General features: G+C 37.7%; 1 protein-coding gene across 1 annotated transcript in view; it reads left to right on the top strand.

Moving 5' to 3' along the window:
- The window catches only part of CERS6 (ceramide synthase 6), a 324,304-nt gene that overhangs the window by 256,663 nt on the left and 42,863 nt on the right, over positions 1-24,778 (top strand). Inside the window, exons 7-8 of the mRNA XM_064287027.1 lie at positions 10,067-10,195; positions 16,657-16,763. Coding sequence (XP_064143097.1) covers positions 10,067-10,195; positions 16,657-16,763 — 236 coding nt within the window. The remainder of the gene's footprint in view (positions 1-10,066; positions 10,196-16,656; positions 16,764-24,778) is intronic.

The raw sequence follows: 24,778 nt of genomic DNA, 5'->3' as shown, positions 1-24,778 counted from the left end.
TTTTGGAAGTTGAGAATTAGTAGGCAAAGTGGAGAGTAGATAGGAGAACACCAGGTAGTTGAGGTGGAGTGGGGCTTGGAGAAAAAAGGAGGAGAGAACAGGAGCATTCCAGCCAGAAGAAGCTGCATTGCCAGAGGTCTGCCCGGAGACAGGAAAAAGCCTGGCAAGTGAGTTCCGCAGGGCTGGAGTTTTGAATGTGAGAGGTGTGGGTGGTATGGAGCTCAGGTGACTGAGGAAAGAGGAGATAGAAGGGGGGCATGTAAAGCTGATGATAGTAAGAGTTCCTGCGAGCCCCTCCTGACAACTTACAGAACCATCCCAACCTAGTTGAACAGAAGACTTTACTAAGCTTCCCTGTAAGGCACAAAACTGAATCCTTGCTTGCCATTGTCATCTTGGGTCTTGAGACCTTGACAGTAAGGGTGAGGATGTTGGCTTTTGAGTCCTGGGATATTTCTGATTTTAGCTGATCACAGTCTGCCCCCTATTGATCATTCTGGATGTTTTCAACGTAAATGGGCTTACCTGAGAGAGTAAAAAAAAAGTGACTGAGTATTACAGAATAATGGGAATCAACATTGCCTTTATCCCCAAGGATTATTGCAAAAAATGGTGAGTAAAGTGTATTATCCATTGCATCACTTAAGACTATTATGTCAAGTATATTTGAATATCTCAGTAGTAGTCCTTCCAGCATTAAAAGTTGTGTAAATTAGTGTGTCTGAGACAATGGGAATTTGAACAGAGCCCAGAAAGCGTAACCAAGGCCTTGGGCTGCAGGTGCCTGTGATCTGGCAAGGCCTGTAGTGCTGGAGAACTTTCCAGGACCCAACGTTCAGTGAGAAAAAAAACACGTGCAAGTATAATTAAAAAAAATACCTACATCATTTGAAAGCAGAATGCATTTACAGAGTGTGCTTTTTATGGCAAGAGGAAGGGAAAGCATAAAGGAGGACTCCAGGGAGCTGCAAATCAAGCGGCATGCTCTGGCCAGGCACCCTAGGAGGGAATTGGTGGCCCTATCTTACTGTTTTCTGTTGGGCAAATAAAATTTTATTGCATCCTTTTCCAGTAATAAAATCAATTAGAGATTAAATATTAACTAAATAATTCATAGTGTATTGAGATTATGAGTTCTTGATTTTGAAATGGCACCATAAATGTACAACAGAAAGATTGAGTGAACACTGCTTGTACAGCAGTTCTTTATTTCATTTATATATGTTCCCAGAAGCCATAAAGTAATGGCATATCTAGCAGTAGACAAAGAAATACTGCATCCAAACAGCTTTTGCTTTAAAAGCTTTTCAAATGATCTTGAAGTAATAGGTGTAATTGATCATGAGATTTTGATGGGGGTACCTACCAGAACCTTCTGTTTATAGTTTTTCTGAATTTTGAGAGTAATATGTAATGGATTTCTCCAGAATAACTGTTAAAATTAAATCTCTTACGCATCTTTTATTTGAAGAAATGCGAATATGACCATGAGACTATACAATTGCCACATCTCAGATAAGTGACCAATTTCCCATAGTATGTATGTCCTTTGCTGTAGCTCTAAGGCAGGGGTTGTCACATTTTTCTGAAAATGGCCAGATAATAATATTTTAAACTTGTGGGCCATACAGTCTCTGTTGCAAATACTCAACTCTGCCATTGTAGCAAGAAGCAGCCGTAGATAAAATAAAACAAATAGATGTGGCAGTGTTCTAAGAAAACTTTATTTATAAAAACAAGTGGAGGGCCAGATTTGGTCTGCGTGCTGTAATTTGCCTATCCCTGCTCTAAGGTAGTGAAATCTGGATATGCACATTTGGTGAAGAGTGGGGATGTCAGATTTGAGATAAGGTAAACTACATTCAAATCACATCAGTACACATTTTAGAACTATATTCACATCACATCAGTACACATTTTAAAAACACGTTGGCAGTGACAATGGTAAATTCAAAGGCTAACTTCTTGACACTTAACTCTTTTTAGAATGATGTCTGTGTATGACAGTTCTCTCCCTCAAGGACTAAATGTGTGTACATTTAGTCAAAAGGGGGGAAAATATCTAGTCTATCAGAAAAAAAAGTGTTGGAATAAAGTTGGCTGTAGACTTAGTATAAATGAGTTTTTATTCGTGGCTTAAATCTTAGAATAGTTGCAACTAAATAATTTCTGCCTGGACTACTCCATTTCACAGTTGGACATGTTTTACCCAGATAAGTCACACCTTTTCATCCCTTTCCAATTTTTTTCTTCATTATTAACTCTAGGTTGCATGTGATGTACATGAAAACAAACGCGAAGTTCTAGTTAGTTTTTTGAAGAGCCTTGTTATTTGAAATATCTTTCTTTAAATGGTACATGTAACCAATTCTGTTGATAGTGAGCCCAAATTCAAGTCCTGTTGAAAATATAATAACCAAATAAATTGTGAAAGTGTGCAGATACTCAAAAGTTGGCATTTAAATACATCTGTGAACTTCTCACATAATATGTTGGTAAGAGAAATGTATAATTTGCCTCAGATTGCCAAATGCAAGTCAACTCAGAATCAACTGATTGCTATAAATCACCCTGAATAAACCTTCATTTTAATTATTGTGTTGTAAACCTAGAAGAAATTTTAGTCTCTTGTTTGTGTTTTTGGAAACCCTGGTGGCGTAGTGGTTAAGTGCTATGGCTGCTACGCAAAAGGTCAGCACTTCGTATCCGCCAGGCGCTCCTTGGAAGCTCTATCGGGCAGTTCTACTCCGTCCTATAGGGTCGCTGTGAGTCGGAACTGACTCGATGGCAGTGGGTTTTTTGGGGTTTTTTGTTTGTGTTTTAAGTATTATGTATTACAAGAGGTTATGTATTATGCTGTTAGTTAGAACTTCAGCCACCCATATCCAAAAGTTGAGAATCTGTGATAGGAAAATATATTTAACTTTTTCTGATCTTCTCACCATTCCCATCTGTTGTTTGTTCTGGAGTGGAGATGCGGTCCGAGTGGGCACTGTCCCTTGTATTGCCAAGTTACCTACTTGAGTCCACTTTCTGCAAAGCTGGGCCGTACCCTAACCTTCTGAGTTTTACCTCTAGGTTGCAGAATTCCAAGTGAAGAGATAGGAAAGCTGTTAGTGGTTTCTAGAAAAAAATACATATTGCTCTTTGAAAAGTAATACGAGTTTTTATGGGCCCTGAAGGCTCAGGTAAGAAGACTATAAAAAACCCAAGAGATTTCTATTATTCTTACAGATGCCATTAAATGAAATCAGCTTTAAGCTGTGCTCCTGGTCTTCCGTTTCCTAGAAAGTTTGAAAATCTGTTAAATGGGTAACCTGGTGCTAACAGCCTGATTTTCGTTCATATGAGTTAAGATTACAAATTTCTTAGTTATATTGATTTTATTAAATTAAATTCAGAAAAGCTAATATGTGCCATTTGCATCTGAGAGAGAAGAGCATTTTCTTTGCCTTGCACTTAAGAAGTAATTTGTATTCTTCACCATCTGGGCACATCCAAACCAGCCTTCACTTAAAATCTCAGTTGTCTTATTCCCTTTTTTTGAGGGGTTCATCATTGTTTTTCTTCACTGGTTACAAAGATAATTCCCAAAAGAGACTGCATAACATTATTGATATTTTATGCAGTAAATGGGAATTAAGAACATGTTTCTTGTTGTTTATGGTATTGTGCGAAATGAGTTCATTTTGCTTCCATAAGGGAGTTCCATCATAAAGAATGGCAGAACTTGGGTCTTAATGAGAGATTGATCACTCTGTCCTTATTTTATTGGGCATAAAATTTCCCAGGAGAACTGAATTAAATTAAAGATGGTGATCCTCATCTTAATAGTTGGGGATGGAGTCCAGATACCTGGACACCTAGACGTTTCTGAATGTGAGAACTGCACAGACCAGGCTAAGAAAATCTTTCTAGGGTCTCCAAATGCCATTTGGAAATGTGTTTAGGGGAAAAAAACAGCATTATCTTACCATGTTTTGGTATTAAAATAAATGGCTCTTCCTTTAATTCTTTCATTTCAGACTTATTCTAATTCAGCTTGAGTCAAGATCAAATCTCATTTTGTTTCTGTCTCTGAAAATTAACATAGACCACTGTCTTAGTCATCTAGTGCCGCCATAACAGAAATACCACAAGCGGATGGCCTTAACAAGAGAAATTCATTTTCTCACAGTCTGGTAGGCAGTGGCATTTTTAGTAGGTTACAAGTCCAAATTCAGGGCGTTGGCTCCAGAGAAAGGCTTTCTCTCTCTGTTGGCTCTGGAAGAAGGTCCTTGTCCTCAGTCTTCCCCTGGTCGAGGAGCTTCTCAGGCACAGAGACCCCATGTCCAAAGGACACACTCTGCTCCTGATGCTGCTTTCTTGGTGGTATGATGTCCCCAACTCTCAGCTTGCTTACCCTTTCCTTTTCTCTCTTGAAAGATAAAAGGTGGTGCAGGCCACACCCCAGGGAAACTCTCTTTACCTTGGATCAGGGAGGTGACCTGAGTAAACGTGGTGTTACAATCCCACCCTAATCCTTTTTAACATAAAATTACAATCACAAAATTAAGGACAGCCACAGAATACTGGGAGTCATGGCCTAGCCAAATTGATACATACTTTGGGGGTAACACAATTCAATCCATTACAGCCACAGACTCCTCTGTTCTGTCCAAGAAGCCACTGAAATGATGGCCGAGGTGGGGTTAATATCAGGCAGGGAGCATGAAAGGCCTTAATGATAGCTGTGACTATATCCAGAAACAATATGGCAGAAGAGCAGGAGGTTGGAAGCACCACTGAAGCAGACGACCAGGCCAGTTTATTTAGAATTAGGGCTTTGGGACCAGCCTTCAATCTGAGAGGCAACAAAAAATCACAATCTCTTTACTTCGTTGTTGCAACTGAAAACCCAGGAAAATGTCTTTAACCTAAAATGCTAAGGTTCTTTCAGCTATGCCTGAGTCTATATTCACACTGGTTGCTTTCAGTAGTAACAAAAGAAGATGGAAGTTTTGCACAGTGCATTTATAAAATCCAAATTGACAATTTGTTTAAAAACTGTTATTTGAACCAGATTCAGGGCCTAGAATATGCCTGTGTGAGGGATGTGAGTACACATAAAATAATGACTGCATGGCTTTTATCAAAGGTATTTCATTGCCTCTAATGTTTTCTGAAGCAGAAATATAAAAGACAAAATCCATTATTCATGCCTTTTTCATATTCATTTAGATACGACTGTATAATGAAAATTGGTCTGCCATGGGCATAACTCTGAGCCCCTGAGTAATAAATGTTTTCTAGGATCTTGAGATTTATGTGTGGAAATCATGTTCGCAAAGCAAACTTGGTCTGAAAAGCAAGGCTCTTGTTTTTAAAAAAGCACTGCAATGTTGCCAAGAGCATTGTGGTGTTCATTGACATTTGTTTCAGATATGAATTAGGAAACTCAATTACAAAATGGTCCAAATCCTCATAGGTGTTTGAATCAATTTGTATTTATTCATTTTTAAATTAAATAGAGAAAATCTCTTACTCTCATTCAATGAGTCAAGATTAATCATTCTGGGCCAAACAATGGGAAATATGGAGAGTATTGTTCTGGTGAGGTACTCAGCCGTTTAGGCTTTAAAATCTATGTATTAAGCAAGGACAAATATGCATTCATTTCACTGTTGAAATAGGTGCTGTATGTTTTCATTTAATTATTTAGGAAAGAGTTTAAAGTATTGGTAGATAGGCTAGCTCCTTTGTAATTGATCCATTGTCTTGAAATTGGTATTGTCTGGTAGAACACTATACTCCTGGTGATGAAACCTAATAAATTTCTGCTAATAAACTGGAGAGAACAGAATTCATCTTCCAGTGGGAGACATGGTCAGTACAATTTTTATTGCATGCCTGAGGCATTTTGGTATTTCCAAATTTAATTATTTAGCAAAATTCTAGATACTATGGAAACATCAGAGAAAATTAGGAAAAGTAAGTAAAACTGGTGACTTGAGCCTGTGCATAATCAATCATTAAACTCGGCGCATGCTCATCCTTTTTCTTCTGCCACTGAGCTGAGAACTAGGTGTAAATCTGGTTCTGGAGGAAGGGGTTCAGTGGTAGGTCAACAGGTGGTGGGAGTTTGTAACACAGCTCTGCTGCGGGCAGTTAGAATTAATTGATGCAATCCAGGTGATTCTTCTGACAGTGGTACCACCATCAATACCACATGGTTACTTTGGAAACTAAACCCAGATGTTAATTGAAATATTAAGATTTCATTTTTGAAATTATCTGATCTTATTTAGGATTATACATTATTTATTCTTGAGATAAGTCAATGTGTGTAATTATCAATTAATGTTAGGTGCTTTCCAAGAAGGAAAAGCACCTCCTAAACATGTTCACCAGAGTAGGCCCAAACCAAACCAAAAACCCAAACTCGTTGCCTTGGAGTCGATTCTGACTCATAGCGACCCTAAAGGACAGAGTAGAACTGCACCATAGGGTTTGCAAGGAGCACCTCGCGGATTCAAACTGCCGGCCTTCTGGTTAGCAGTTGTAGCTCTTAACCACTATGCCACCAGGGTTTCCGAAGTGGGCCCAGAACCATATAAACAATTGAAGTTCACTTTTTAAACCCATAACTGTAGTAATATCAACAGCCCCTCCTTTCTGTTTTTCTGTCTTTCTCTTACTCTAATTGACACTGATATGAAATTGGTAGATTAAAGACTTCAAATGCCATTTTAGTCATGAGAACTACCAAGCCAGGGATTATAGATTTGACAGCTTAAAAATAACTTGATCCAATCTCTTAACTGTACAGATGAGGAAGTTGACACCCTTACCAAAAATTTAAAAAACTCAGAAGGAGCCTAGATTACAAACTGACTCTTGCAGTATACACTCAAGAAATGTCCATTGTGCTAAATAAGGCACTTAGACATTCTTCAGGAGTCTAGCTGTGTCAATAGAACTCTGGTTTTACTTTCCCGAGCTTTTATTTTAAAGTAGAAACTGCGTTAACCACTGATCAGTGAACATGCTTCAGACAAACCAGATAAAAATAATTGTTTAATTGAACTGAACTGAAGAATAGAAATTAGAGGCAGAGATCTCTCTGAATTGTGGAAAAGGTGACTATAGGGCCAGGACAGGAAAATGGGTCCAGAGAAATTTCCTCTTTTACCAAGTGGCTCAGAGCCAGGCAGAATCTGTGAGAGCTAGATGGTTGCAGAAGAAAACCATAAGACAGCTCAAAGAAATTGGAGATATCACTAGGGCTGCCCCCTCTTGAGTAAAAGATTAAGTAGAATCTGGAAGGAACGGAGGACTCTACCTGACCTAGTTGTCAGTGTCAGTTTAAATTAGAATTAAAGTATCTCAGCTAAACATCCGCCACCCTTAGGACAGTTGCCAGACTGGTTCTCAAAACAAATGTTAAGAATAGTCCCAATGGAACATCCAAGAGGGATTTTGTGAAGGCATCTATAAGAATAAAAATTAGCCCTGCTTCGTTATGATTATGACCAGGAGTACTATGTGTTGTTAAATGCCTTCCAGTCAGCTCTGACTCATAGCAACCATGTGTATAACAAAATGTTGCCTAGCCCTGCTACCTCTTAGAGAGTGCTTAAAAGTGCTTTGTAGCTATGCCAATGTCATAAGTAAAATTAAAGCCCCAGAAATATTCTTGTTCTAGACACCTTAACCTTCCAATAATCTGTATGTATGTTATATAAAATAGCTGTATATATATATATATATATATATATATATATATATATATATATATATAACCCATTACCGTCGAGTCAATTCCGACTGAAAGCAACCCTATAGGACAGAGTAGAACTGCCCCACAGGGTTTCCAAGGAGCACCTGGTGGGTTTGGGTAACAGCTGGCCTTTTGGGTAACAGCTATAGCACTTCACGACTACACCACCAGGGTTTCCTGAATAGCTACATGCCAGTGATTAAGTAATGATTTCTTTCTACTCAACAAAGTTACGGTATCTTTTTTAAGAATGGTAATAGATAGAAGGAAGCTAGTAAAAAAATAAATAAATAAATAGAATCTATAAAGTTTCCACTCTAACCTCTACTACTCTCTCTCACACTATTCTAGGTACACTGGTTTTACAATTCCTTGAACATGTCAGGATAGAAAGAAGATAACGATAAAGCCTTTGCCTTGTTTGTTTTCTCTGCCTGGCACATTCTCTTCCTATATTTCTGTATGGCTAACTCACCTTTCTTCTTTAAGTCACCTGTTTAAAAAAGTCTACCCTGAGCCTGATATGTAATACTGCAACCCATTCCCCCACCAATCAGTACTCTCTCACTCCCCTTGCTATGCTTACTCTTTTTTTTCTATAGCACTTTTCTATTTTTTAAATTTTTATTTATTTTGTTGTTGGTGAGAGTATACATGGTAAAACATACACCAGTTCAGCAGTTTCTACATGCAGAATTCAGTGACATTGATTACATTCGTCGAGTTGTGCAATCGTTCTCACCCCCCTTTTCTGAGTTGTTCCTCCCCCATTAACATAAACTCACTGCCCACTACAGTTTCCTATTTTTCCAGTTGCTGTTGTCAATTTGATCCCATGTAGATGGATCTTGAAAGAGCACAATGCTCAAGACAGACATTCTTTACTACCCACCCACCAGTCAATAGTTTCAGGGGTTCTTCCAGCCTCCATGGCTCCAGAAAATCTGGATTCTAGGAGAACTTGAAATTATGTTCTGCATTTCCTCCCTTTTGATGAGGATTCTTCTATGGAATCTTTGAACAAAATGTTCAGTAATGCTAGCTGGGCACCATCCAGTTCTTTTGGTCTCATGGCAAAGGAGGCAGTTGTTCATGGAGGCAGTTAATCACACATTCTACCTCCTCTTCCTATTCCTGACTCTCTTCCTTCCTCTGTTGAACAGAGACCAATTGTGGATGGCCACTTGCAAGTTTTTAAGACCCAAGCACTATGCAGTGAACTAGGAAGTAGAACAGAAGCACTAAATACATTATTAGGCTAATTAACTGGGATATTCCAGGAAACCATGAACCTAACCACCAAACCAAGGAACCAAATGCCATGAGGTGTTTGTACATAAGCAGCCTCAAAAGCTACTCTTTTTTTTTTTTTGTCATTGTTGTGAGTACATCTATCACAGAAGTTTTGCCAACTCAGTTTTTTATAGGTTTTTTTTTTTTTTTTATTGACAACAATTACAATACTTGGCTGTGATTGTTAAAGTGATTTTTCCATCACCTTGCAACATAGAGATCATTTACTTATTATATTTATTGTTTATTGTACCAATTAGAATACATAACAAAGGCAGAAATCTTGGTCTCTTTTGTTTGCTGTTGCTGTTAGGTGCCATACAATCACTTCTGACTCCTAAAGATCTCAAGCACAACAGAATGAAACACTGCCTGGTTCCGTACCATCCTCAAACAATCATCGCTGTATTTGAGCCCATCGTTCCAGCCACTGTGTCAATCCATCATGTTGAGGGTCTTCCCCTTTTTGCTCACCCTGTGCTTTACCAAGCATAATGTCCTTCTCTGGGGACTGGTCACTCCTGATAACATATCCAAAGTAAGAGAGACAAAATTTTACTATCCTCACTTCTAAGGAACATTCTGGCTGTACTTCTTCTAAGACAAATTTCTTCATTTTTCTGGCAGTCCATGGTATATTCAGTATTCTTTGCCAACACCATAGTTCAAATACATGTACTCTTCTTTGACCTTCTTATTCATTGTCCAGCTTTCTCTTGCATATGAGACAGTAGACAATACCGTGGCTTGGGTCAGGTGCACCTTAGTCGTCAAGGTAACATCTTTGTTTTTTTTTTTTTTAACACTTTAAAGAGGTCTCTTGCAGCCTATTTGCCCAATGGAATACGTTCTTTGATTTCTTGACTGCTGCTTCCATGGGCATTGATTGTGGATCCAAGTAAAGTGAAATATTTAAACCCATAGTAGTTCTGAGTAAGTATTGGTTGAATGGATGAATAGAAATGTTGGGATATTGCTAAACCCTAATATGGCTATGTTTTTTCCTTCCCTAAGGACTTTGGCGCTATGTTCCTGCACCATCTTGTAGCTATTGTCTTGATTACCTTTTCATATGTCAACAATATGACCCGAGCAGGGACCCTGATCCTTTGTCTTCATGATTCGTCTGATGCTCTTCTAGAGGTAAGAGTTTTGCCTTTAAGAGTACAAAATCCAAATTCAGGAAGCCCCCAGGATCACCATTTATTCCATGCGATGCTAGATAGTTATTGGGAAGATGATAAATGACTACTTTTGACACTGCTGTGTTTCTTTTTGGGTTAAATTGATGAAAATGAGACTTTTAGTTAGTATATAAACTTCTATAGAAGAAAAGTGTTCATTATGTTAACATTCTTTATTAATAAACAATGAAACCTTTTACTCTTCCATGGTTAAGCAGTGAATGATTTACAGCAGAAAAGTCATTATCTGAATAGGTATTGTTTCTGTTTTGTAAGTTTCACTGATATATCTGGAGGGTGTATATGACTCATTTTAGTTATTAACAGGAGCTATATATCCCGATGACATTAACTAGTGGGTATAGTTTTCATTGCATATATATACATATATATATATTCCTAGTATTTTTACAGTGAAAAATCTGTACAAATTTCAAATTATATGTAAAAGCTGTGTTTTCTGTACATATAAGTAATAAAGACTGTGAAAATATCAGTTGCAATTTGGTTAACTTTCTTAACCATTATCATTTAGAATTTTTAAAGTGGTAAAAAAAGAAAAATGTTCTAGCCTATTTCAAAACATAAATCCCAAGGACAGTTTGATGCATTTACTCTTAATTATGGCTCCTGTGAAGAATCGCACTCAATAATGTCGTATAATTAAATAAAAGTCTTTCACTTTACACTAAGAAATTTATACACCTGGCCAAAATCAACTCATAAGTATATAAATTCCATGTAGAAATAGGCCTTACAATCTGTTTTCTAATTTATTTAATTCTGTTGGCCCTCAGCTTTGTCATCTTTGAAGCATTTACTGGTACTGTAAATATAGAAGTGTTCTCAAATAATGATTTGTTATTGTAATATAAGCAGAAATTCCGTGTCATAAATTCAGTCTACTATAAAAGCGGTTAGTCAAGGTTTGAGGTATATTTAGCAATTTATTAAAAACTGTGGTCCCTTTTTTTTTTTTTTATGGTCCCTTTAATTCCATAAAACAGAAAAAATAGCCCTAATAGGCTACTAAGTCAGAAGATAGTTTGGGACTATGGTTTTTTTATGTGATTCAAGCTAAACTCTACTTAGCTTTTTTTTTTTTTTTTTTTGAAGAAAGAGAAAAATAATTGGTATAGAAATAACACCCTGAAAATCAGTTACCGTTTAGGTAAATCCTAAATATCCTTGGAAGTAAAAATTTATACAGCAACCTACAATTTTGACATCAATCTTTAAAATCTGCCAACTTTATAGAAATAGAACTACCATACGATCCAGCAATCCCACTCCTTGGAATATATCCTAGAGAAATAAGAGCCTTTACACGAACAGATATATGCACATCCGTGTTTATTGCAGCACTGTTTACAATAGCAAAAAACATGGAAGCAACCAAGGTGCCCATCAATGGATGAATGGATAAATAAATTATGGACTATTCACACAATGGAATACTACGTATCAATAAAGAGCAATGATGAATCTGTGAAACATTTCATAATATGGAGGAACCTGGAAGGCATTATGCTGAGTGAAATTAGTCAGTTGCAAAAGGACAAATATTGTATAAGACCACTGTTATAAGAACTTGAGAAATAGTTTAAACTGAGAAGAAAGCATTCTTTTGTGGTTATGAGGCGGGGGGCGGAGGGTGGGAGATGGGTATTCACTAATTAGACAGTAGATAAGAACTACTTTAGGTGAAGGGAAAGACAGCACACAATACAGGGGAGGGTCAGCACAAGTGGACTAAACCAAAAGCAAAGAAGTTTCCTGAATAAACTGAATGCTTCAAAGGCCAGCGTAGCTGGGGCAGGGGGTCTGGGGACCATGGTTTCAGGGGACATCTAAGTCAATTGGCATAATAAAATGTATTAAGAAAACATTCTGCATCCCACTTTGAAGAGTGGAGTCTGGGGTCTTAAACGCTAGCAAGCAGCCATCTAAGATGCATCATTTGGTCTCAACCCACCTGGATCAAAGAAGAATGAAGAACACCAAGGACATAAGGTGATTATGAGCCCAAGAGACAGAAAGGGCTACATGAACCAGTGACTACATCATCCTGAGACCAGAAGAACTAGATGATGCCTGGCTACAACCGATGACTGCCCTGACGGGGAACACAACAGAGAACCCCTGATGGAGCAGAAGAGCAGTGGGATGCAGAACCCAAATTCTCGTAACACCAGACTTAACAGTCTGACTGAGACTGGAAGGACCCCGCTGGTCATGGCCCCCGGACCTTCTGTTGCCCCAGGACAGGAACCATTCCCGAAGCCAACTCTGCAGACATGGATTAGACTGGACAATGGGTTGGAGAGGGATGCTGGTGAGGAATGAGCTTCTTGGATCAGGTGGACACTTGAGACTATGTTGGCATCTCCTGCCTGGAGGGGAGATGAGAGGGTGGAGGGGGTTAGAAGCTAGTGAAAAGGACACGAAAAGAGAGAGTGGAGGGAGAGAGCAGACTGTCTCATTAGGGGGAGAGTAATTGGGAGTGTGTAGCAAGGTGTATATGGGTTTTTGTGTGAGAGACTGACTTGATTTGTAAACTTTCACTTAAAGCACAATAAAAATTATTAAAAAAAAAAAATGCCAACTTTGACATCTGTGATGGAAGTGGTTAGCATGAGGCTTGGCAGAGCCATGATTCAGAAAATGTTGGTTGAATTGTTATCCACCACTTTTTTCCAGAGAAGAAAAATAATCCCAGAAATCTCAGTCATGTGGTTTAAAAACAAATATTCTTCACTTAAATTCTCTGACATTATAAATAATGTTTGAGAGTATCTAGTTAATGAAATATGTAAACTGTCAACTCTTTGAAGGTGGAATCTGATGCCTAGTCATCTCTGAAACATTGATGTTTATTGCTTGCTTATTGAATACTTGCGAATTAATGTCAAATGGAAACTACATACTTTACATAGGCTAGAAAGAGACAGAAGGTACTTTTTCTCTTTTTTAAATAATTTGTGGTATTACACCCAAAGTATTCGTTAAATTAAAACTTAATATTCTTGGTAATAGATATTTCCCCATAGGGATACATTTCTCTAAGAGCTTGGTGTTTCGCTTAAAGCAGTAAACTTATAGCTTCTGAACATACTGTCAACAATCCATTCAACTTGACTTAGAAAAGCAACTTATTCATTGGAAATCCCGTTTTTCAACAACATAAACAGTGACTATACACGTGGACCTCACTGAATGAAATACACAGTAATGAAATCCACCTCATCTGTGGAAAGACACAATGGAAAAGCTCAATATCATCAGTCGGAAGAAGGCCACGGACCAACTGCAGAACAGACCATCAATTGCATATATGCAAGTTCAGGTTGAAGCTGACAAAAATTAAGACAAGTCCACAATAGCCAAAGTACGACTTTGAGCATATCCCACCTGAATTTAGAGACCATCTAAAGAATAGGTTTGACACATTGAACACTAATGACCAAAGACTAGACAACCTGTGGGATGACATCATGCATGAAGAAAGCAAAAGGTCATTAAAAAGACAGAAAAGAAGGAAAAGACCAAAATGGATGTCAGAAGAGACTCTGAAACTTGCTTTTGAACATGGACTAGCTAAAGCAAATAGAAGAAATGATGAAGTAGAAGAGCTGAACAGAAGGTTTCAAAGAGTGACTCAAGAAGACAAAGTATTATAATGAAATGTGCAAAGACCTGGAATTAGAAAACCAAAAGGGAAGAACACACTCAGCATTTCTCAAGCTGAATGAACTGAAGAAAATATTCAAGCCTGGAATTGTAATACCGAAGGATTCTGTGGGCAAAATTCTATAGGAGCCCTGGTGGCACAGTGGTTAAGAGCTTGCCTGCTAACCAAAAGTCAGCAGTTCTAATCCACTTGCTGCTCCTTGGAAACCCTGTGGGACAGTTCTACTCTGTCCTATAGGGTCGCTATAAGTCAAAATTGACTCAGCGGCACCTAACAACAATAATAACAATGGACAAAATATTGAATGACACAGGAAGCATCAAAAGAAGATGGAAAGAAACACAGAGTCACTGTACCAAAAAGAATTGGTTGACATTCAATCCAGAAGGAGGTTTCATATGATCAAGAACCAATGGTACTGAAAGACAAAGTCCAAGCTGCACTGAAGGCATTGGCAAAAGACAAGGCTCCAGGAATTGACAGAATACCAATTGAGATGTTTCAGCAGACATGCAGTGCTAGAAATGCTCATTCATCTATGCCAGGGAATTTGGAAGACAGCTAACTACCTGACCAATGAACTAGAAGAGGTCCTTATTTGTGCCCATTCTAAAGAAAGGTGATCCAGCAGAATGCAGGAATTTATTGAACAATATCATTAATATCACAGGCAAGTACAATTTTGCTGAAGATAATTCAAAAATGGTTGCAGCAGTACATCAACAGAAAACTGTCAGAAGATCAGGGTGGATTCAGAAGAGGATGGGGAAGGAGGGATATTGCTGATGTCAGATGGATCTTGCAGATAATACCAGAAAGACATTTACCTGTGTTTTATTGACTATGCCAAGGCCTTTGACCATATGGACTATAACAAATTATGGATAACTTTGCAAAGAATGGGAATTCCAGAACACTTCCTTGTGCTCATGCAGAACTTGTACATAGACCAAGAAGCAGTTGTTTGGACAGACAAGGGGATACTGTGTTGTTTAAAATCAGGAAAGATGTACATCAGGATTGTATTTTTTCACCATGATTATTCAGTCTGTAGGCTGAGGAAATAATCTGAGAAGCTGGACTACATGAAGAAGAATGAGGCATCAAGATTGGAGGAAGACTCATTAACAACCTGTGATAACTGCCAATAAGCAACATCATGATAAACAGAGAAAAGATTGAAGATGTCAAAGATTTCATTTTACTTGGATCCACAGTCAACACCCATGGAAGCAGCAGTCAAGAAATCAAACAACATATTTTTAGGCAAATCTGCTACAGAAGACCTCCTTAAAGTGTTAAAAAGTAACAGTGCTACCTTGAGGACTGAGGTGTACCTGACCGAAGCCATGATATTTTTAGTCCCCTTATATGCATGTGAAAGCTGGACAATGAATAAGGAAAACCAAAGCAGAATTGATGCCTTTGAATTATGATGTTCATGAAGAATAGTGAATATACCATGGAGTGCCAGAAGAACAAACACATCTGTCTTGGAAAAAGTACAGCCAGACTGCTCCTTAGAAGTGAGGATGGCGAGACTTCATCTCATGTACTTTGGACATGTTATCAGGAGGGACCAGTCCATGGAGAAGGAAATCATGCTTGGTAAAGTAGAGGGCCAGCAAAAAGGAAGACCCTCAACACGATGGACTGACACAGTGGTGCAACAGTGGTCTCAAACGTAGCAATGATTGTGAGGATGACGAGACACTAGGCAGTGTTTCATTCTTACATATAGTCTCTGTGAGTTGGAACTGACTGGATGGCACCTAACAGCAACAACAGCAATTTAACTTTCTAAGAAGTAGAAAACACTGTTTGAATTCAGAAGACACCTTCCATTTATAACCTTTTGTGTTTGTGCTGTGAATTCTACATAAAAATGTAAAAAGTGGGGATCAAACAAAATTATGTTTTCAGTCTCACCTGTTCTTACTTAGAATCATCTGTAAAATCATGTCTGCTCATCTGGATAGTAGAGTAAGATAAGCAATTTCTTCCATAGAGTAATTTATAATGTAAAATGTGGTCACTTAGATCACTATAATAAATTCTTAGAATACTTCTCACAAATACTTTGAACATTAGTGACGTTCATCCAGAAAAATGACCCATTAATGTAACTTTGAAAATTATACCTAAATGGATTAGTGGAAATAACATTATCTTAATGCTTTCTTCATTTCTATGAGAATAAGCGAGCTAAGACAGAAACTATCTCCCCAGAGTCTACCCTGTGCCTGTTTAAAGAAAACCTATAGTTCTAAGTAGAAATAAGAAAAAATGCAGAAAGGCTACAAGTATTCTGTATAAAGTTGAGTGGCTGCAGTGTTTGGGCCTCGTTAAAGGTTTAAGGGATTATCTAGCACTCTCTATTTTGACTTAGTATGCCAAATTTCTGTTTTGGTGTCTTTAGTTTGCTAATATAATCTATAATGCAAGAATTTATTTTTCTGTTTTCCTGAAATCAACCACATAATTGAATTTTTCAGGTTGCTGAATATTTTATTAAATCTGTGACAGTCAGTAATTCTACTTATGGCAAATGCTGCATTTCACTCGACTTATGGGTAAATTATAAATTCTATTTCATGATGCATGACATTTCAAAGTAGCAGGAAATTTTATGCATCTGGTAAATTATAACTTAGAGGGTCTTCATGCATATTCAAAGAAACTTTTATCATTTTAGCTAAATTAATATGTCACATTTCTTCCTTTCATAGGCTGCCAAAATGGCAAATTATGCCAAGTTTCAGAAAGTGTGTGATCTCCTGTTTGTTATGTTTGCCATGGTTTTTATCACCATGAGACTTGGTATATTTCCTCTCTGGTAAGTATGCCAATCTTTTTTCCAAATAGGCTTTATGAACCATATCTTTTTGAACTCCAACCAAATACTTAGCAAGAGGTTTAAAGAAAGGGGGTGAGGGACTCAAAAAACAGAAAACTTGGTTTCATCTTCCAGAAAAAGTTTGCATTATTTCCTATTATTTTCCACCATATAATTGCGGAAGGGTATGGCTTTTTGTTGTTGTTGTTGTTATGGCTTACATGGGTTCTGAAGCCACAGAAAGACATCTGGCATTTTAGGGACTAGTCTAGAATATGACGTAAGAACCTCAGCTACGAGGGTTTGAATTAGGAAAGGAAACATGATGCTGTGATCAGGTACATACCAGGGATCCTCCTGTATCGGGGTTCTCAAAGACTTGTTCCTGGACCAGTAGCATCAACGTCACCTGAGAAATTGTTAGAAATGCCAGTTATTGGTTCCCATCCAAGACCTACTAAATCACAAACTCTGGAGATGAGGCCAGCAATCTGTGTTTTGGTAAGTCTTCCAGGTCGTTCTGCTACATGTTGATGTTTGAGAACCACTGTCCTATATAACTCTTCCCATTAGCTATATTTACAGATAGAAGGTATAACTCAAAAATAACCCAGAAATTCTCTATGGCTCGTTACTGTCTGGATGTCTTTTCTTTTGTGGAGAGCTAAGAAAAAGATGTGACAGATTTTGATGAAGTTTGACAAACATTTCTCCAGAAAAGAGGTCTGTTGTCATTAATCTTTTTCTGGAGAACTTTTACTTGAACTACAAAAATATGAATGGTGCAAACAGTTTGTGCTCAACTGCTAACCTAAAGGTTGACAGTTCCAACCCACCCTAGCAGTGCCACAGAAGGCCTGGCAATCTGCTTCCGTAAAGATTACAACCAAGAAATCTCTATGAAGTAGTTCTACTCTGTAACACATAGGGCCTCCATGAGTTGGAATCGATTTGATGGCAATGGGGTTTTTCTTTTTGTTTGATTGTTTTTTATATCACTTAAACTCTACCATTGATGACAAACTTTTTTCCATTTTTAGAAGTTTATTTAAATGGAAAATTAAGGCAATGGAAATTGGAGAAAGCAGAGAAATGGAGGGATATAATAATACCTTAACTTCCAGCCCCAGCAGAAAAGTGACAATAATAAAATTGGAGTTCTTAAGTGAATAAGGTCTATCACTAGGGTTCCATTAGCAAATTACTAACACACACATAGCTTCCCCTGGAGACTTGCAGCCCTTTTGGACACTTACTTATTATAAAAATTATTTCCAGGCAACAGAACTGTGTGTCGGCAACAGACGTTTATAAAATCTCATTACAGTTTTATATAAATGTAGGTAGGAAACGCTGAAGTAATTTTGAATATAGTACATCTGTAATAATTACAGTTATTTCAGGATTGGAGCTCTTTCAGGGTTATTAGCAGAACTAATGATGAGAATTATAGATGAAATTGAAGCAAAGTCCAGGAAGTATTTCTCTGAGGAGTAATTGAAAGTTTCCTACTTAGGATTTCTGAGAACTTGAGTTTTAAAGAAATAAGCATCACTATCAAGGACTTTGATTTGTTTTCTTCCTTTCAAGGGTTGAATTAAAATTGAGGTGGAACTCTTCTCACTTTTGACTAATGTGTAAAAGTTCTTGAGGTTTAGACAATAGTTTGTTACCTAAAACATAAAAACCAGTTGCTATAGAATTGGTTTCAAGTAATGGCGACCCCTTGTGTGTTAGAGTAGAACTGTGCTCCGTAGGATTTTTAATGGCTGATTTTAATGGTTTCTGCTACAATACCCTTTAGTGCAGCAAAGTTTATCAAAAAGCAACTTTGTGGAGAAAAATATTTTCTTGTTCATAATACAAGAAATAAGTTATGTACCTGATGCCGTTGTGGTTGTGTATCTAATGGATAAAATCCTTTTCAGATATGTCCAGCAAGTTAAGTGAGTGCTTGACTGAGCTAAGGTTTGACGCTACTTCAATTACTAAAGAATAGCAGGCATTGTTAGTATTTAAATTTTTAACTTGAATGACAATAACAAAGAGTGTTTTCAATATTTACCTTAATTTTATGAAATTACTTAGAAATTCCTTTTAGGCTAGGGAATGCTGGAATTGAAAGGGACTCCAGAGGTTACCAGCTCCAGACTCTTCTCCTACTCCCTCTGTCCAGGGAAGGAATTCCTTTATCAACTTTTCTGATAGGTGTCCATGCTATCTCTGCCTGATCAGGGGTATTGCTTAAGAACATCAATGAAAAAAGAGTTTCTTATATGAAACTGAAGCCTGGGTCCTTATAACTTCTAAACCTAGGGTTCTTAACCTGAATCAGAGCCCCACGAGACTATATGTAAAACATGTGTGTATATGTGTATGTATAAATATATATTATGTGTATATGAATTATATATAACTATATTTATGTAATTTTTCCCCGGAAGGAGGGCCCATGGCTTTATCAGGTTCTCAAAGAGACCAGTGACTCCTAACCTTATCACAAAAAAAAAGAAGGGCATAATAGACTAAATGTACCCAATCGCTTTTAATTGAAAACCCTTAAGAACATCAAAATTTTTAACATATGATTTGTAGGCTCTCCCTTCTTCAGACAGGCATCTTTAATTCCTTCAGCTATTCCTATTTGTTTTTCTCCCTTGTTTGTTCCTCAGAGTTTCTCTTGTCATAATGTTTCAAATACAAACTGTCTGGTACCAAGTATAAGAGAACCATAAAACAAGCTTTATTTAGAACTGGATTTATTCTAACGCAGCCCAATGTGCATTCTTTTTTTTTTTTTTTTCATTTTTGTTGTGCTTTAAGTGAAAGTTCACAAATCAAGTCACTCTCACACAAAAACTTATATACACCTTGCTACATACTCCCAATTGCTCTCCCCCTAATGAGACAGCCCGCTCCCTCCCCCACTCTCTCTTTTTGTGTCCATTTTGTCAGCTTCTGACCCCCTCTGCCCTCTCATCTCCCCTCCAGGCAGGAGATGTCAACATAGTCTCACGTGTCCACCTGATCCAAGAAGTTCACTCCTTACCAGCATTCCTCTCCATCCTATTGTCCAGTCCAATCCCTGTCTGAAGAGTTGGCTTTGGGAATGGTTCCTGTCCTGGGCTAACAGAAGGTCTGGGGACCATGACCACCAGGGTCCTTCTAGTCTCAGTCAGACCATTAAGTCTGGTCTTTTTATGAGAATTTGGGGTCTGTATCCCACCACTCTCCTGCTCCCTCAGGGGTTCTCTGTTGTGTTCCCCGTCAGGGCAGTCATCAGTTGTAGCCGGGCACCATCTAGTTCTTCTGGTCTCAGGCTGATGTAGTCTTTGGTTCATGTGGCCCTTTCTGTCTCTTGGCCTCATAATTAGCTTGTGTCCTTGGTGTTCTTCATTTTCCTTTGGTCCCGGTGGGTTGAGACCAATTGATGCATCTTAGATGGCTGCTTGCTAGCATTTAAGACCCCAGACGCCACTCTCCAAAGTGGGAGTTCATTTGTTTTTTAAGCAGCTTTCACATTGCACTGGTGGTATCTGATACACAAGGGCGTTGTTGCCAGACTAGATCCCTTCATCCTGAATTTATTTTTATTTCTAATTATGATTCATTTTTATACCTAATCACATAAACTAAATTTGTAGATTAGGCTAGATTTCATCATGCTGTTTTCAGGTATCATTCTAGCCCAACAGGTTCTTCTAAACCACACTCAAGGGATAGTACTTATCCCTTCCGTTTTATGTTACTTGCAAATATGCCTTTCATGCTTCCTCCAACTTATTGAAGAAAAATGTTGACCAAGAGGAACTGCTGGAACACTGCTAAAGAATTTATTTTGGTTGACCACAATCTCCTAACCACCGGTCTTTTTGTATGGTTTTTGTGCTCATTACAAAGCCTTATAACCGCTTTATCATTGTACCTGTTATTTCTCTGCATTTTCAAAAAGTATAACAAAGACTGTCCAAGGTCTTGTGGAAGTCAAGATTCACTCTAAGACATTCTCTGGCAACTACTAATCTACTTTCTGTCTCTATGGATCTGCATATTTTGGACATTTCATATATAGAATCATACAAGGGCTTCTGGACTGACTTCTGTCACTTAACCTAATGGTTTCAAGATTCACTTAACCATGTTGTTGCATGTATCCGTATTTCATTCCTTTTTATCAGTGAATAACATTCCCTTGTCTGGATATACCACATTTTATTTATCCATTCTTCAGTTGATGGGCATTTGGGTTGTTTCCACTTTTTGGTTATCATGAATAATGCTGCTATGAACATTAGCATATGCTGTGTATAAGTTTTTTATGATTGTATGTTTTCCATTCTCTTGGGTATATACCATGTTTTCACCTTCTATGTTTGTTTGCCTACCATGCCCCCCCGACAAGAGCTATATTCATAAGCCCGCTATGCTAATTTTTTTTTTTTTTTTAATAGCAACATGTAAAAAAAATTGGCATAGTGGCGTTTATGAAAATACCTCATGGTGGGAGGGCCGGGTTAACAAACACACATATAAGGCACACATTATTTGCGTAAAAATACCCTACCTAGAAGTAGAATTGCTGGGTCACGTGGCAACTCTCTGTTTAACTTTTTGAGGAGCTTCTGAACTATTTTCCAAAACTACAGCATCATTTTACATTTCCACCAGAAATTTATGAGAGGTTTAATTTTTCCACCGCCTTGACAACATTTGTTACTGTGTGCCTTTTTTGTTATCTTCACGAAGTAGTATCTCATTGTGGTAACCCCAGTACATTGTGGTATTGATATGCATTTCCCTAATGACAATGGTGTTGTTGTTAGCTGCTGTAGAGTCAGCCCCAACTCATGGCAACCTCATGCACAACAGAACAACATGCTGCCCAGTCCTGTGCCATCCCCATGATTAATTGCAGATTAGACCATTGTGATCCATAGGGCTTTCCTTGGCTGATTTTCAAAAGTAGATCTCTAGACCTTTCTTACTGGCTATTTGTATATCTTCTTTGAAGAAATATCTATTCAGATCCTTTGCAGTTTTTTAATTGGGCTATATGTCTTTTTATTGTTGAGTTGTAAGAGTTCTTTATATATTCTGGATACAAATCCCTTGTGAGATATATGATTTGAAAATAATTTCTCCCATTCTGCAGGATGTCCTTTCACTTTCTTGATGGCATCTTTTGAAACACAAAAATTTTCAATTTTGATGACATCTATTTTTTTTTTTCTTTTGTCGCTTGTGCTTTTGGTGTCTTTACATAACCCGTGGTCCTATGTTTTATTCTAAGAGTTCATTTATAGTGTTAGCTATACAATTAGGGCTGTGGTGCATTTTGAGATAACTGTTGTGTATGTAGATAGGGGTCCAACTTTATTCTTTTACATGTAGATATCTGGTTGTCCCAGCACCCTTTGTTGATTGGCTATTGTTTTTATTATCATCATCTTTATCTTAATTATTATCATCATCACATAACTCCAGTGGAGCAAACTCTTGTCACTTTCCTCATTTACCACCATCTTACCAGTTTTGATTAATCTCCATCTCTTGGAATCACACTGTTTTAATTCCTGACTTGCTTTCTGGATTGATTCTTCCACCCTGTGTGGCCACACTGTATTTTATTTCTGGCTTACTCATTTCAGCCACACAGTGAGGGCTATACCAACCAGTTCCTTAAACAGAACTGTTGGAAAATAAATATTTAATTTGATTTGTGGCTTTCTGATACAATGTGTTGTGATTTTTGAGTTATATGGTCAGTAGTTATGAAGAAGTATGGCATGTAGCAGTCAATGAAATATTCATTAAAATTTGTTCAAAAAGGCAGTGAGAAATGGTTCTGTGTAGATTATATCTTTAAGTAACAGTTAAGAATTCCAGATGTTTTTTAAATTCTAAAAGATGAAGTACAGTTTTAATTGCTTAACATTTTTAGATTGTTTTCTTAAATAAAAAATATAGTAAAATGTAGTTAATTAAATGGGATACATCTACTCCTCACTTATTGACTATCTTGTGATCTGACATTTTGCATTTGCAACAATAATCAAAAATCTACCATCTGAGTGTTTTGCACATTAACAACAAAGATATGGAAGTAATGAACGCCAAGGTGCAAGCGAGAGTAACGCTGGTTGTGATGGTTAAGGTTATGTGTCACCTTGGCTCGGCTGTGATTCTCAGTAGTTTTACAGTTATGTAATACTATAATCTGGCAGTTTTGTAGTGTTGTAGTCATCCTCCACTTTGTGATCTGATATGTTCATCCTCCATTTTCACATAACAACCTGGTCTTTGGAACTTAACCATGTCGATAAATGAGGAGTGGGTGTACTCTGTTCACTGTAAATTTACTGCCTAGTAATGAATGCTAATCAAATAAGGAAATACTTGTGATTATTCCTCAAAATAACCTCCAAGGAATGTCCTGAGTCACTTATATTCCAAATCGGTCCCCTGCCTTTTGCACCCGTCATGCTCTGCAAACACAATTGGTGGTAAGAATGTTAACCTGAAGGAATGCAAAATTATGAGCCATCGAAGTAAAATAACTTTCAGTGACTTCATTATTATGTGTTTTGACTAATAATAAATAAATGAAACAAAATAAGGATGACTTTCTAGTTTTTAAGTTAATTAGAGCATTTTCAGTAATGAAGATTTTCATCTACCAGATTTTCCTTCTTTCTCTCCCATGGAAATATAAGGGTGTTTTATCTCTTTTCTACTACTAAAGGGGAAACACCATGATAAAGCAGTGAATACTTTGGGTCAATATTAAAAGACCATATGAACATGTCCTATTCAGTCAATTTAGGAGCTAATGTAAAGCACTCGAAGGAATTTTTCTTTGCATACAAGTTCCTTAAATTACCTCGTTTGCACAAAACACTACTTTATATTAGGAGCACAATTTGCAAGGTCAGCACTTTTTTAAAAGGGTCAAAACCTTTCCTATACGTTAGATCTACAATATCTTCTAGAAAGAAGTCAGGTGCTTCACAAAATAGGTTAAAACTGCCATGAAGAAGTATGGCAGAAACAGACCTTAAATGTTTTCTGTCAGTAATGAATTATTCATAGCACTTGACCCCGTTTCTCTTCCTATCCATATGATTACATTTACTTCAACTTGGGTCTTCCCCAGCCCATTTAAAACTTAATTAGATGTTTGAGTCCTCTATCAGTAGTAATGACATGGTATTTTCCTGAAGTGGTGGTTATAGTGATATTGTTTAATATTCATTTACTTGCCACTCTTCACTCAAGAGTTCCAACAGGACTCATTCACTGTTTGTATGCCCAGCACCTTATACAATACCTGGTGTGCAGTGAGTTTGCTGAAATAATGTACAGTAGATCTCTATGATTTATTAATACATCTTAACTCAGAGTTCATTTTCATGAAGGTGTTTCCTCTGACAGGCCGTTTACGTATTACAATCTAATAGAGTATCACCCCCTTTATTTTCTTCCTCCCCAAATTGGGGGAACGTATTTCAAATGCTAAAATAATATTTATTTTAATGTTCTGTTATCCTGAGCCCATGTATCCTAAGGCTCCTACCTTGATATGCCCACCCCAACGTTCTATCCCTCACAGCTACGTTTGGAACTTTCTCTCTTTTAGGCATCGAGTGAATAGGACTGGTCTTTGGGTGGCCTACACTGAACATGCTGTCTTAGGCTGGGTTCTCTAGAGAATCAAAACCAGTAAAGCGTATAAATATATATAGAGAGAGGTTTATATCAAAGAAACGGTTCACACGATTATAGCGGCTGGAACGTCCTAAATCCGTGGATTGGGATAGAAGCTTCTCCTGATTCATTTAGCCACAGGGGCTGGTGAACCCAAGATTGGCAGGTCGGAAGGATAGGGTTCTTGCTCACAGGCTGTGAATGTGGACAAATCCTGAGATTGGCAGACAAGACCACAAGGCTTCTCCTGATTCATGTAGGTGCAGGGGCTGGTGAACCCAAGATTGGCAGGTCAAAGAGCAGGGCTCACA

This window comes from Loxodonta africana, chromosome 6 (genome assembly GCF_030014295.1).
Source record: "Loxodonta africana isolate mLoxAfr1 chromosome 6, mLoxAfr1.hap2, whole genome shotgun sequence".
Taxonomy (NCBI): Eukaryota; Metazoa; Chordata; class Mammalia; order Proboscidea; family Elephantidae; genus Loxodonta; species Loxodonta africana.
This window is presented reverse-complemented; position numbering and strand designations above follow the sequence as displayed.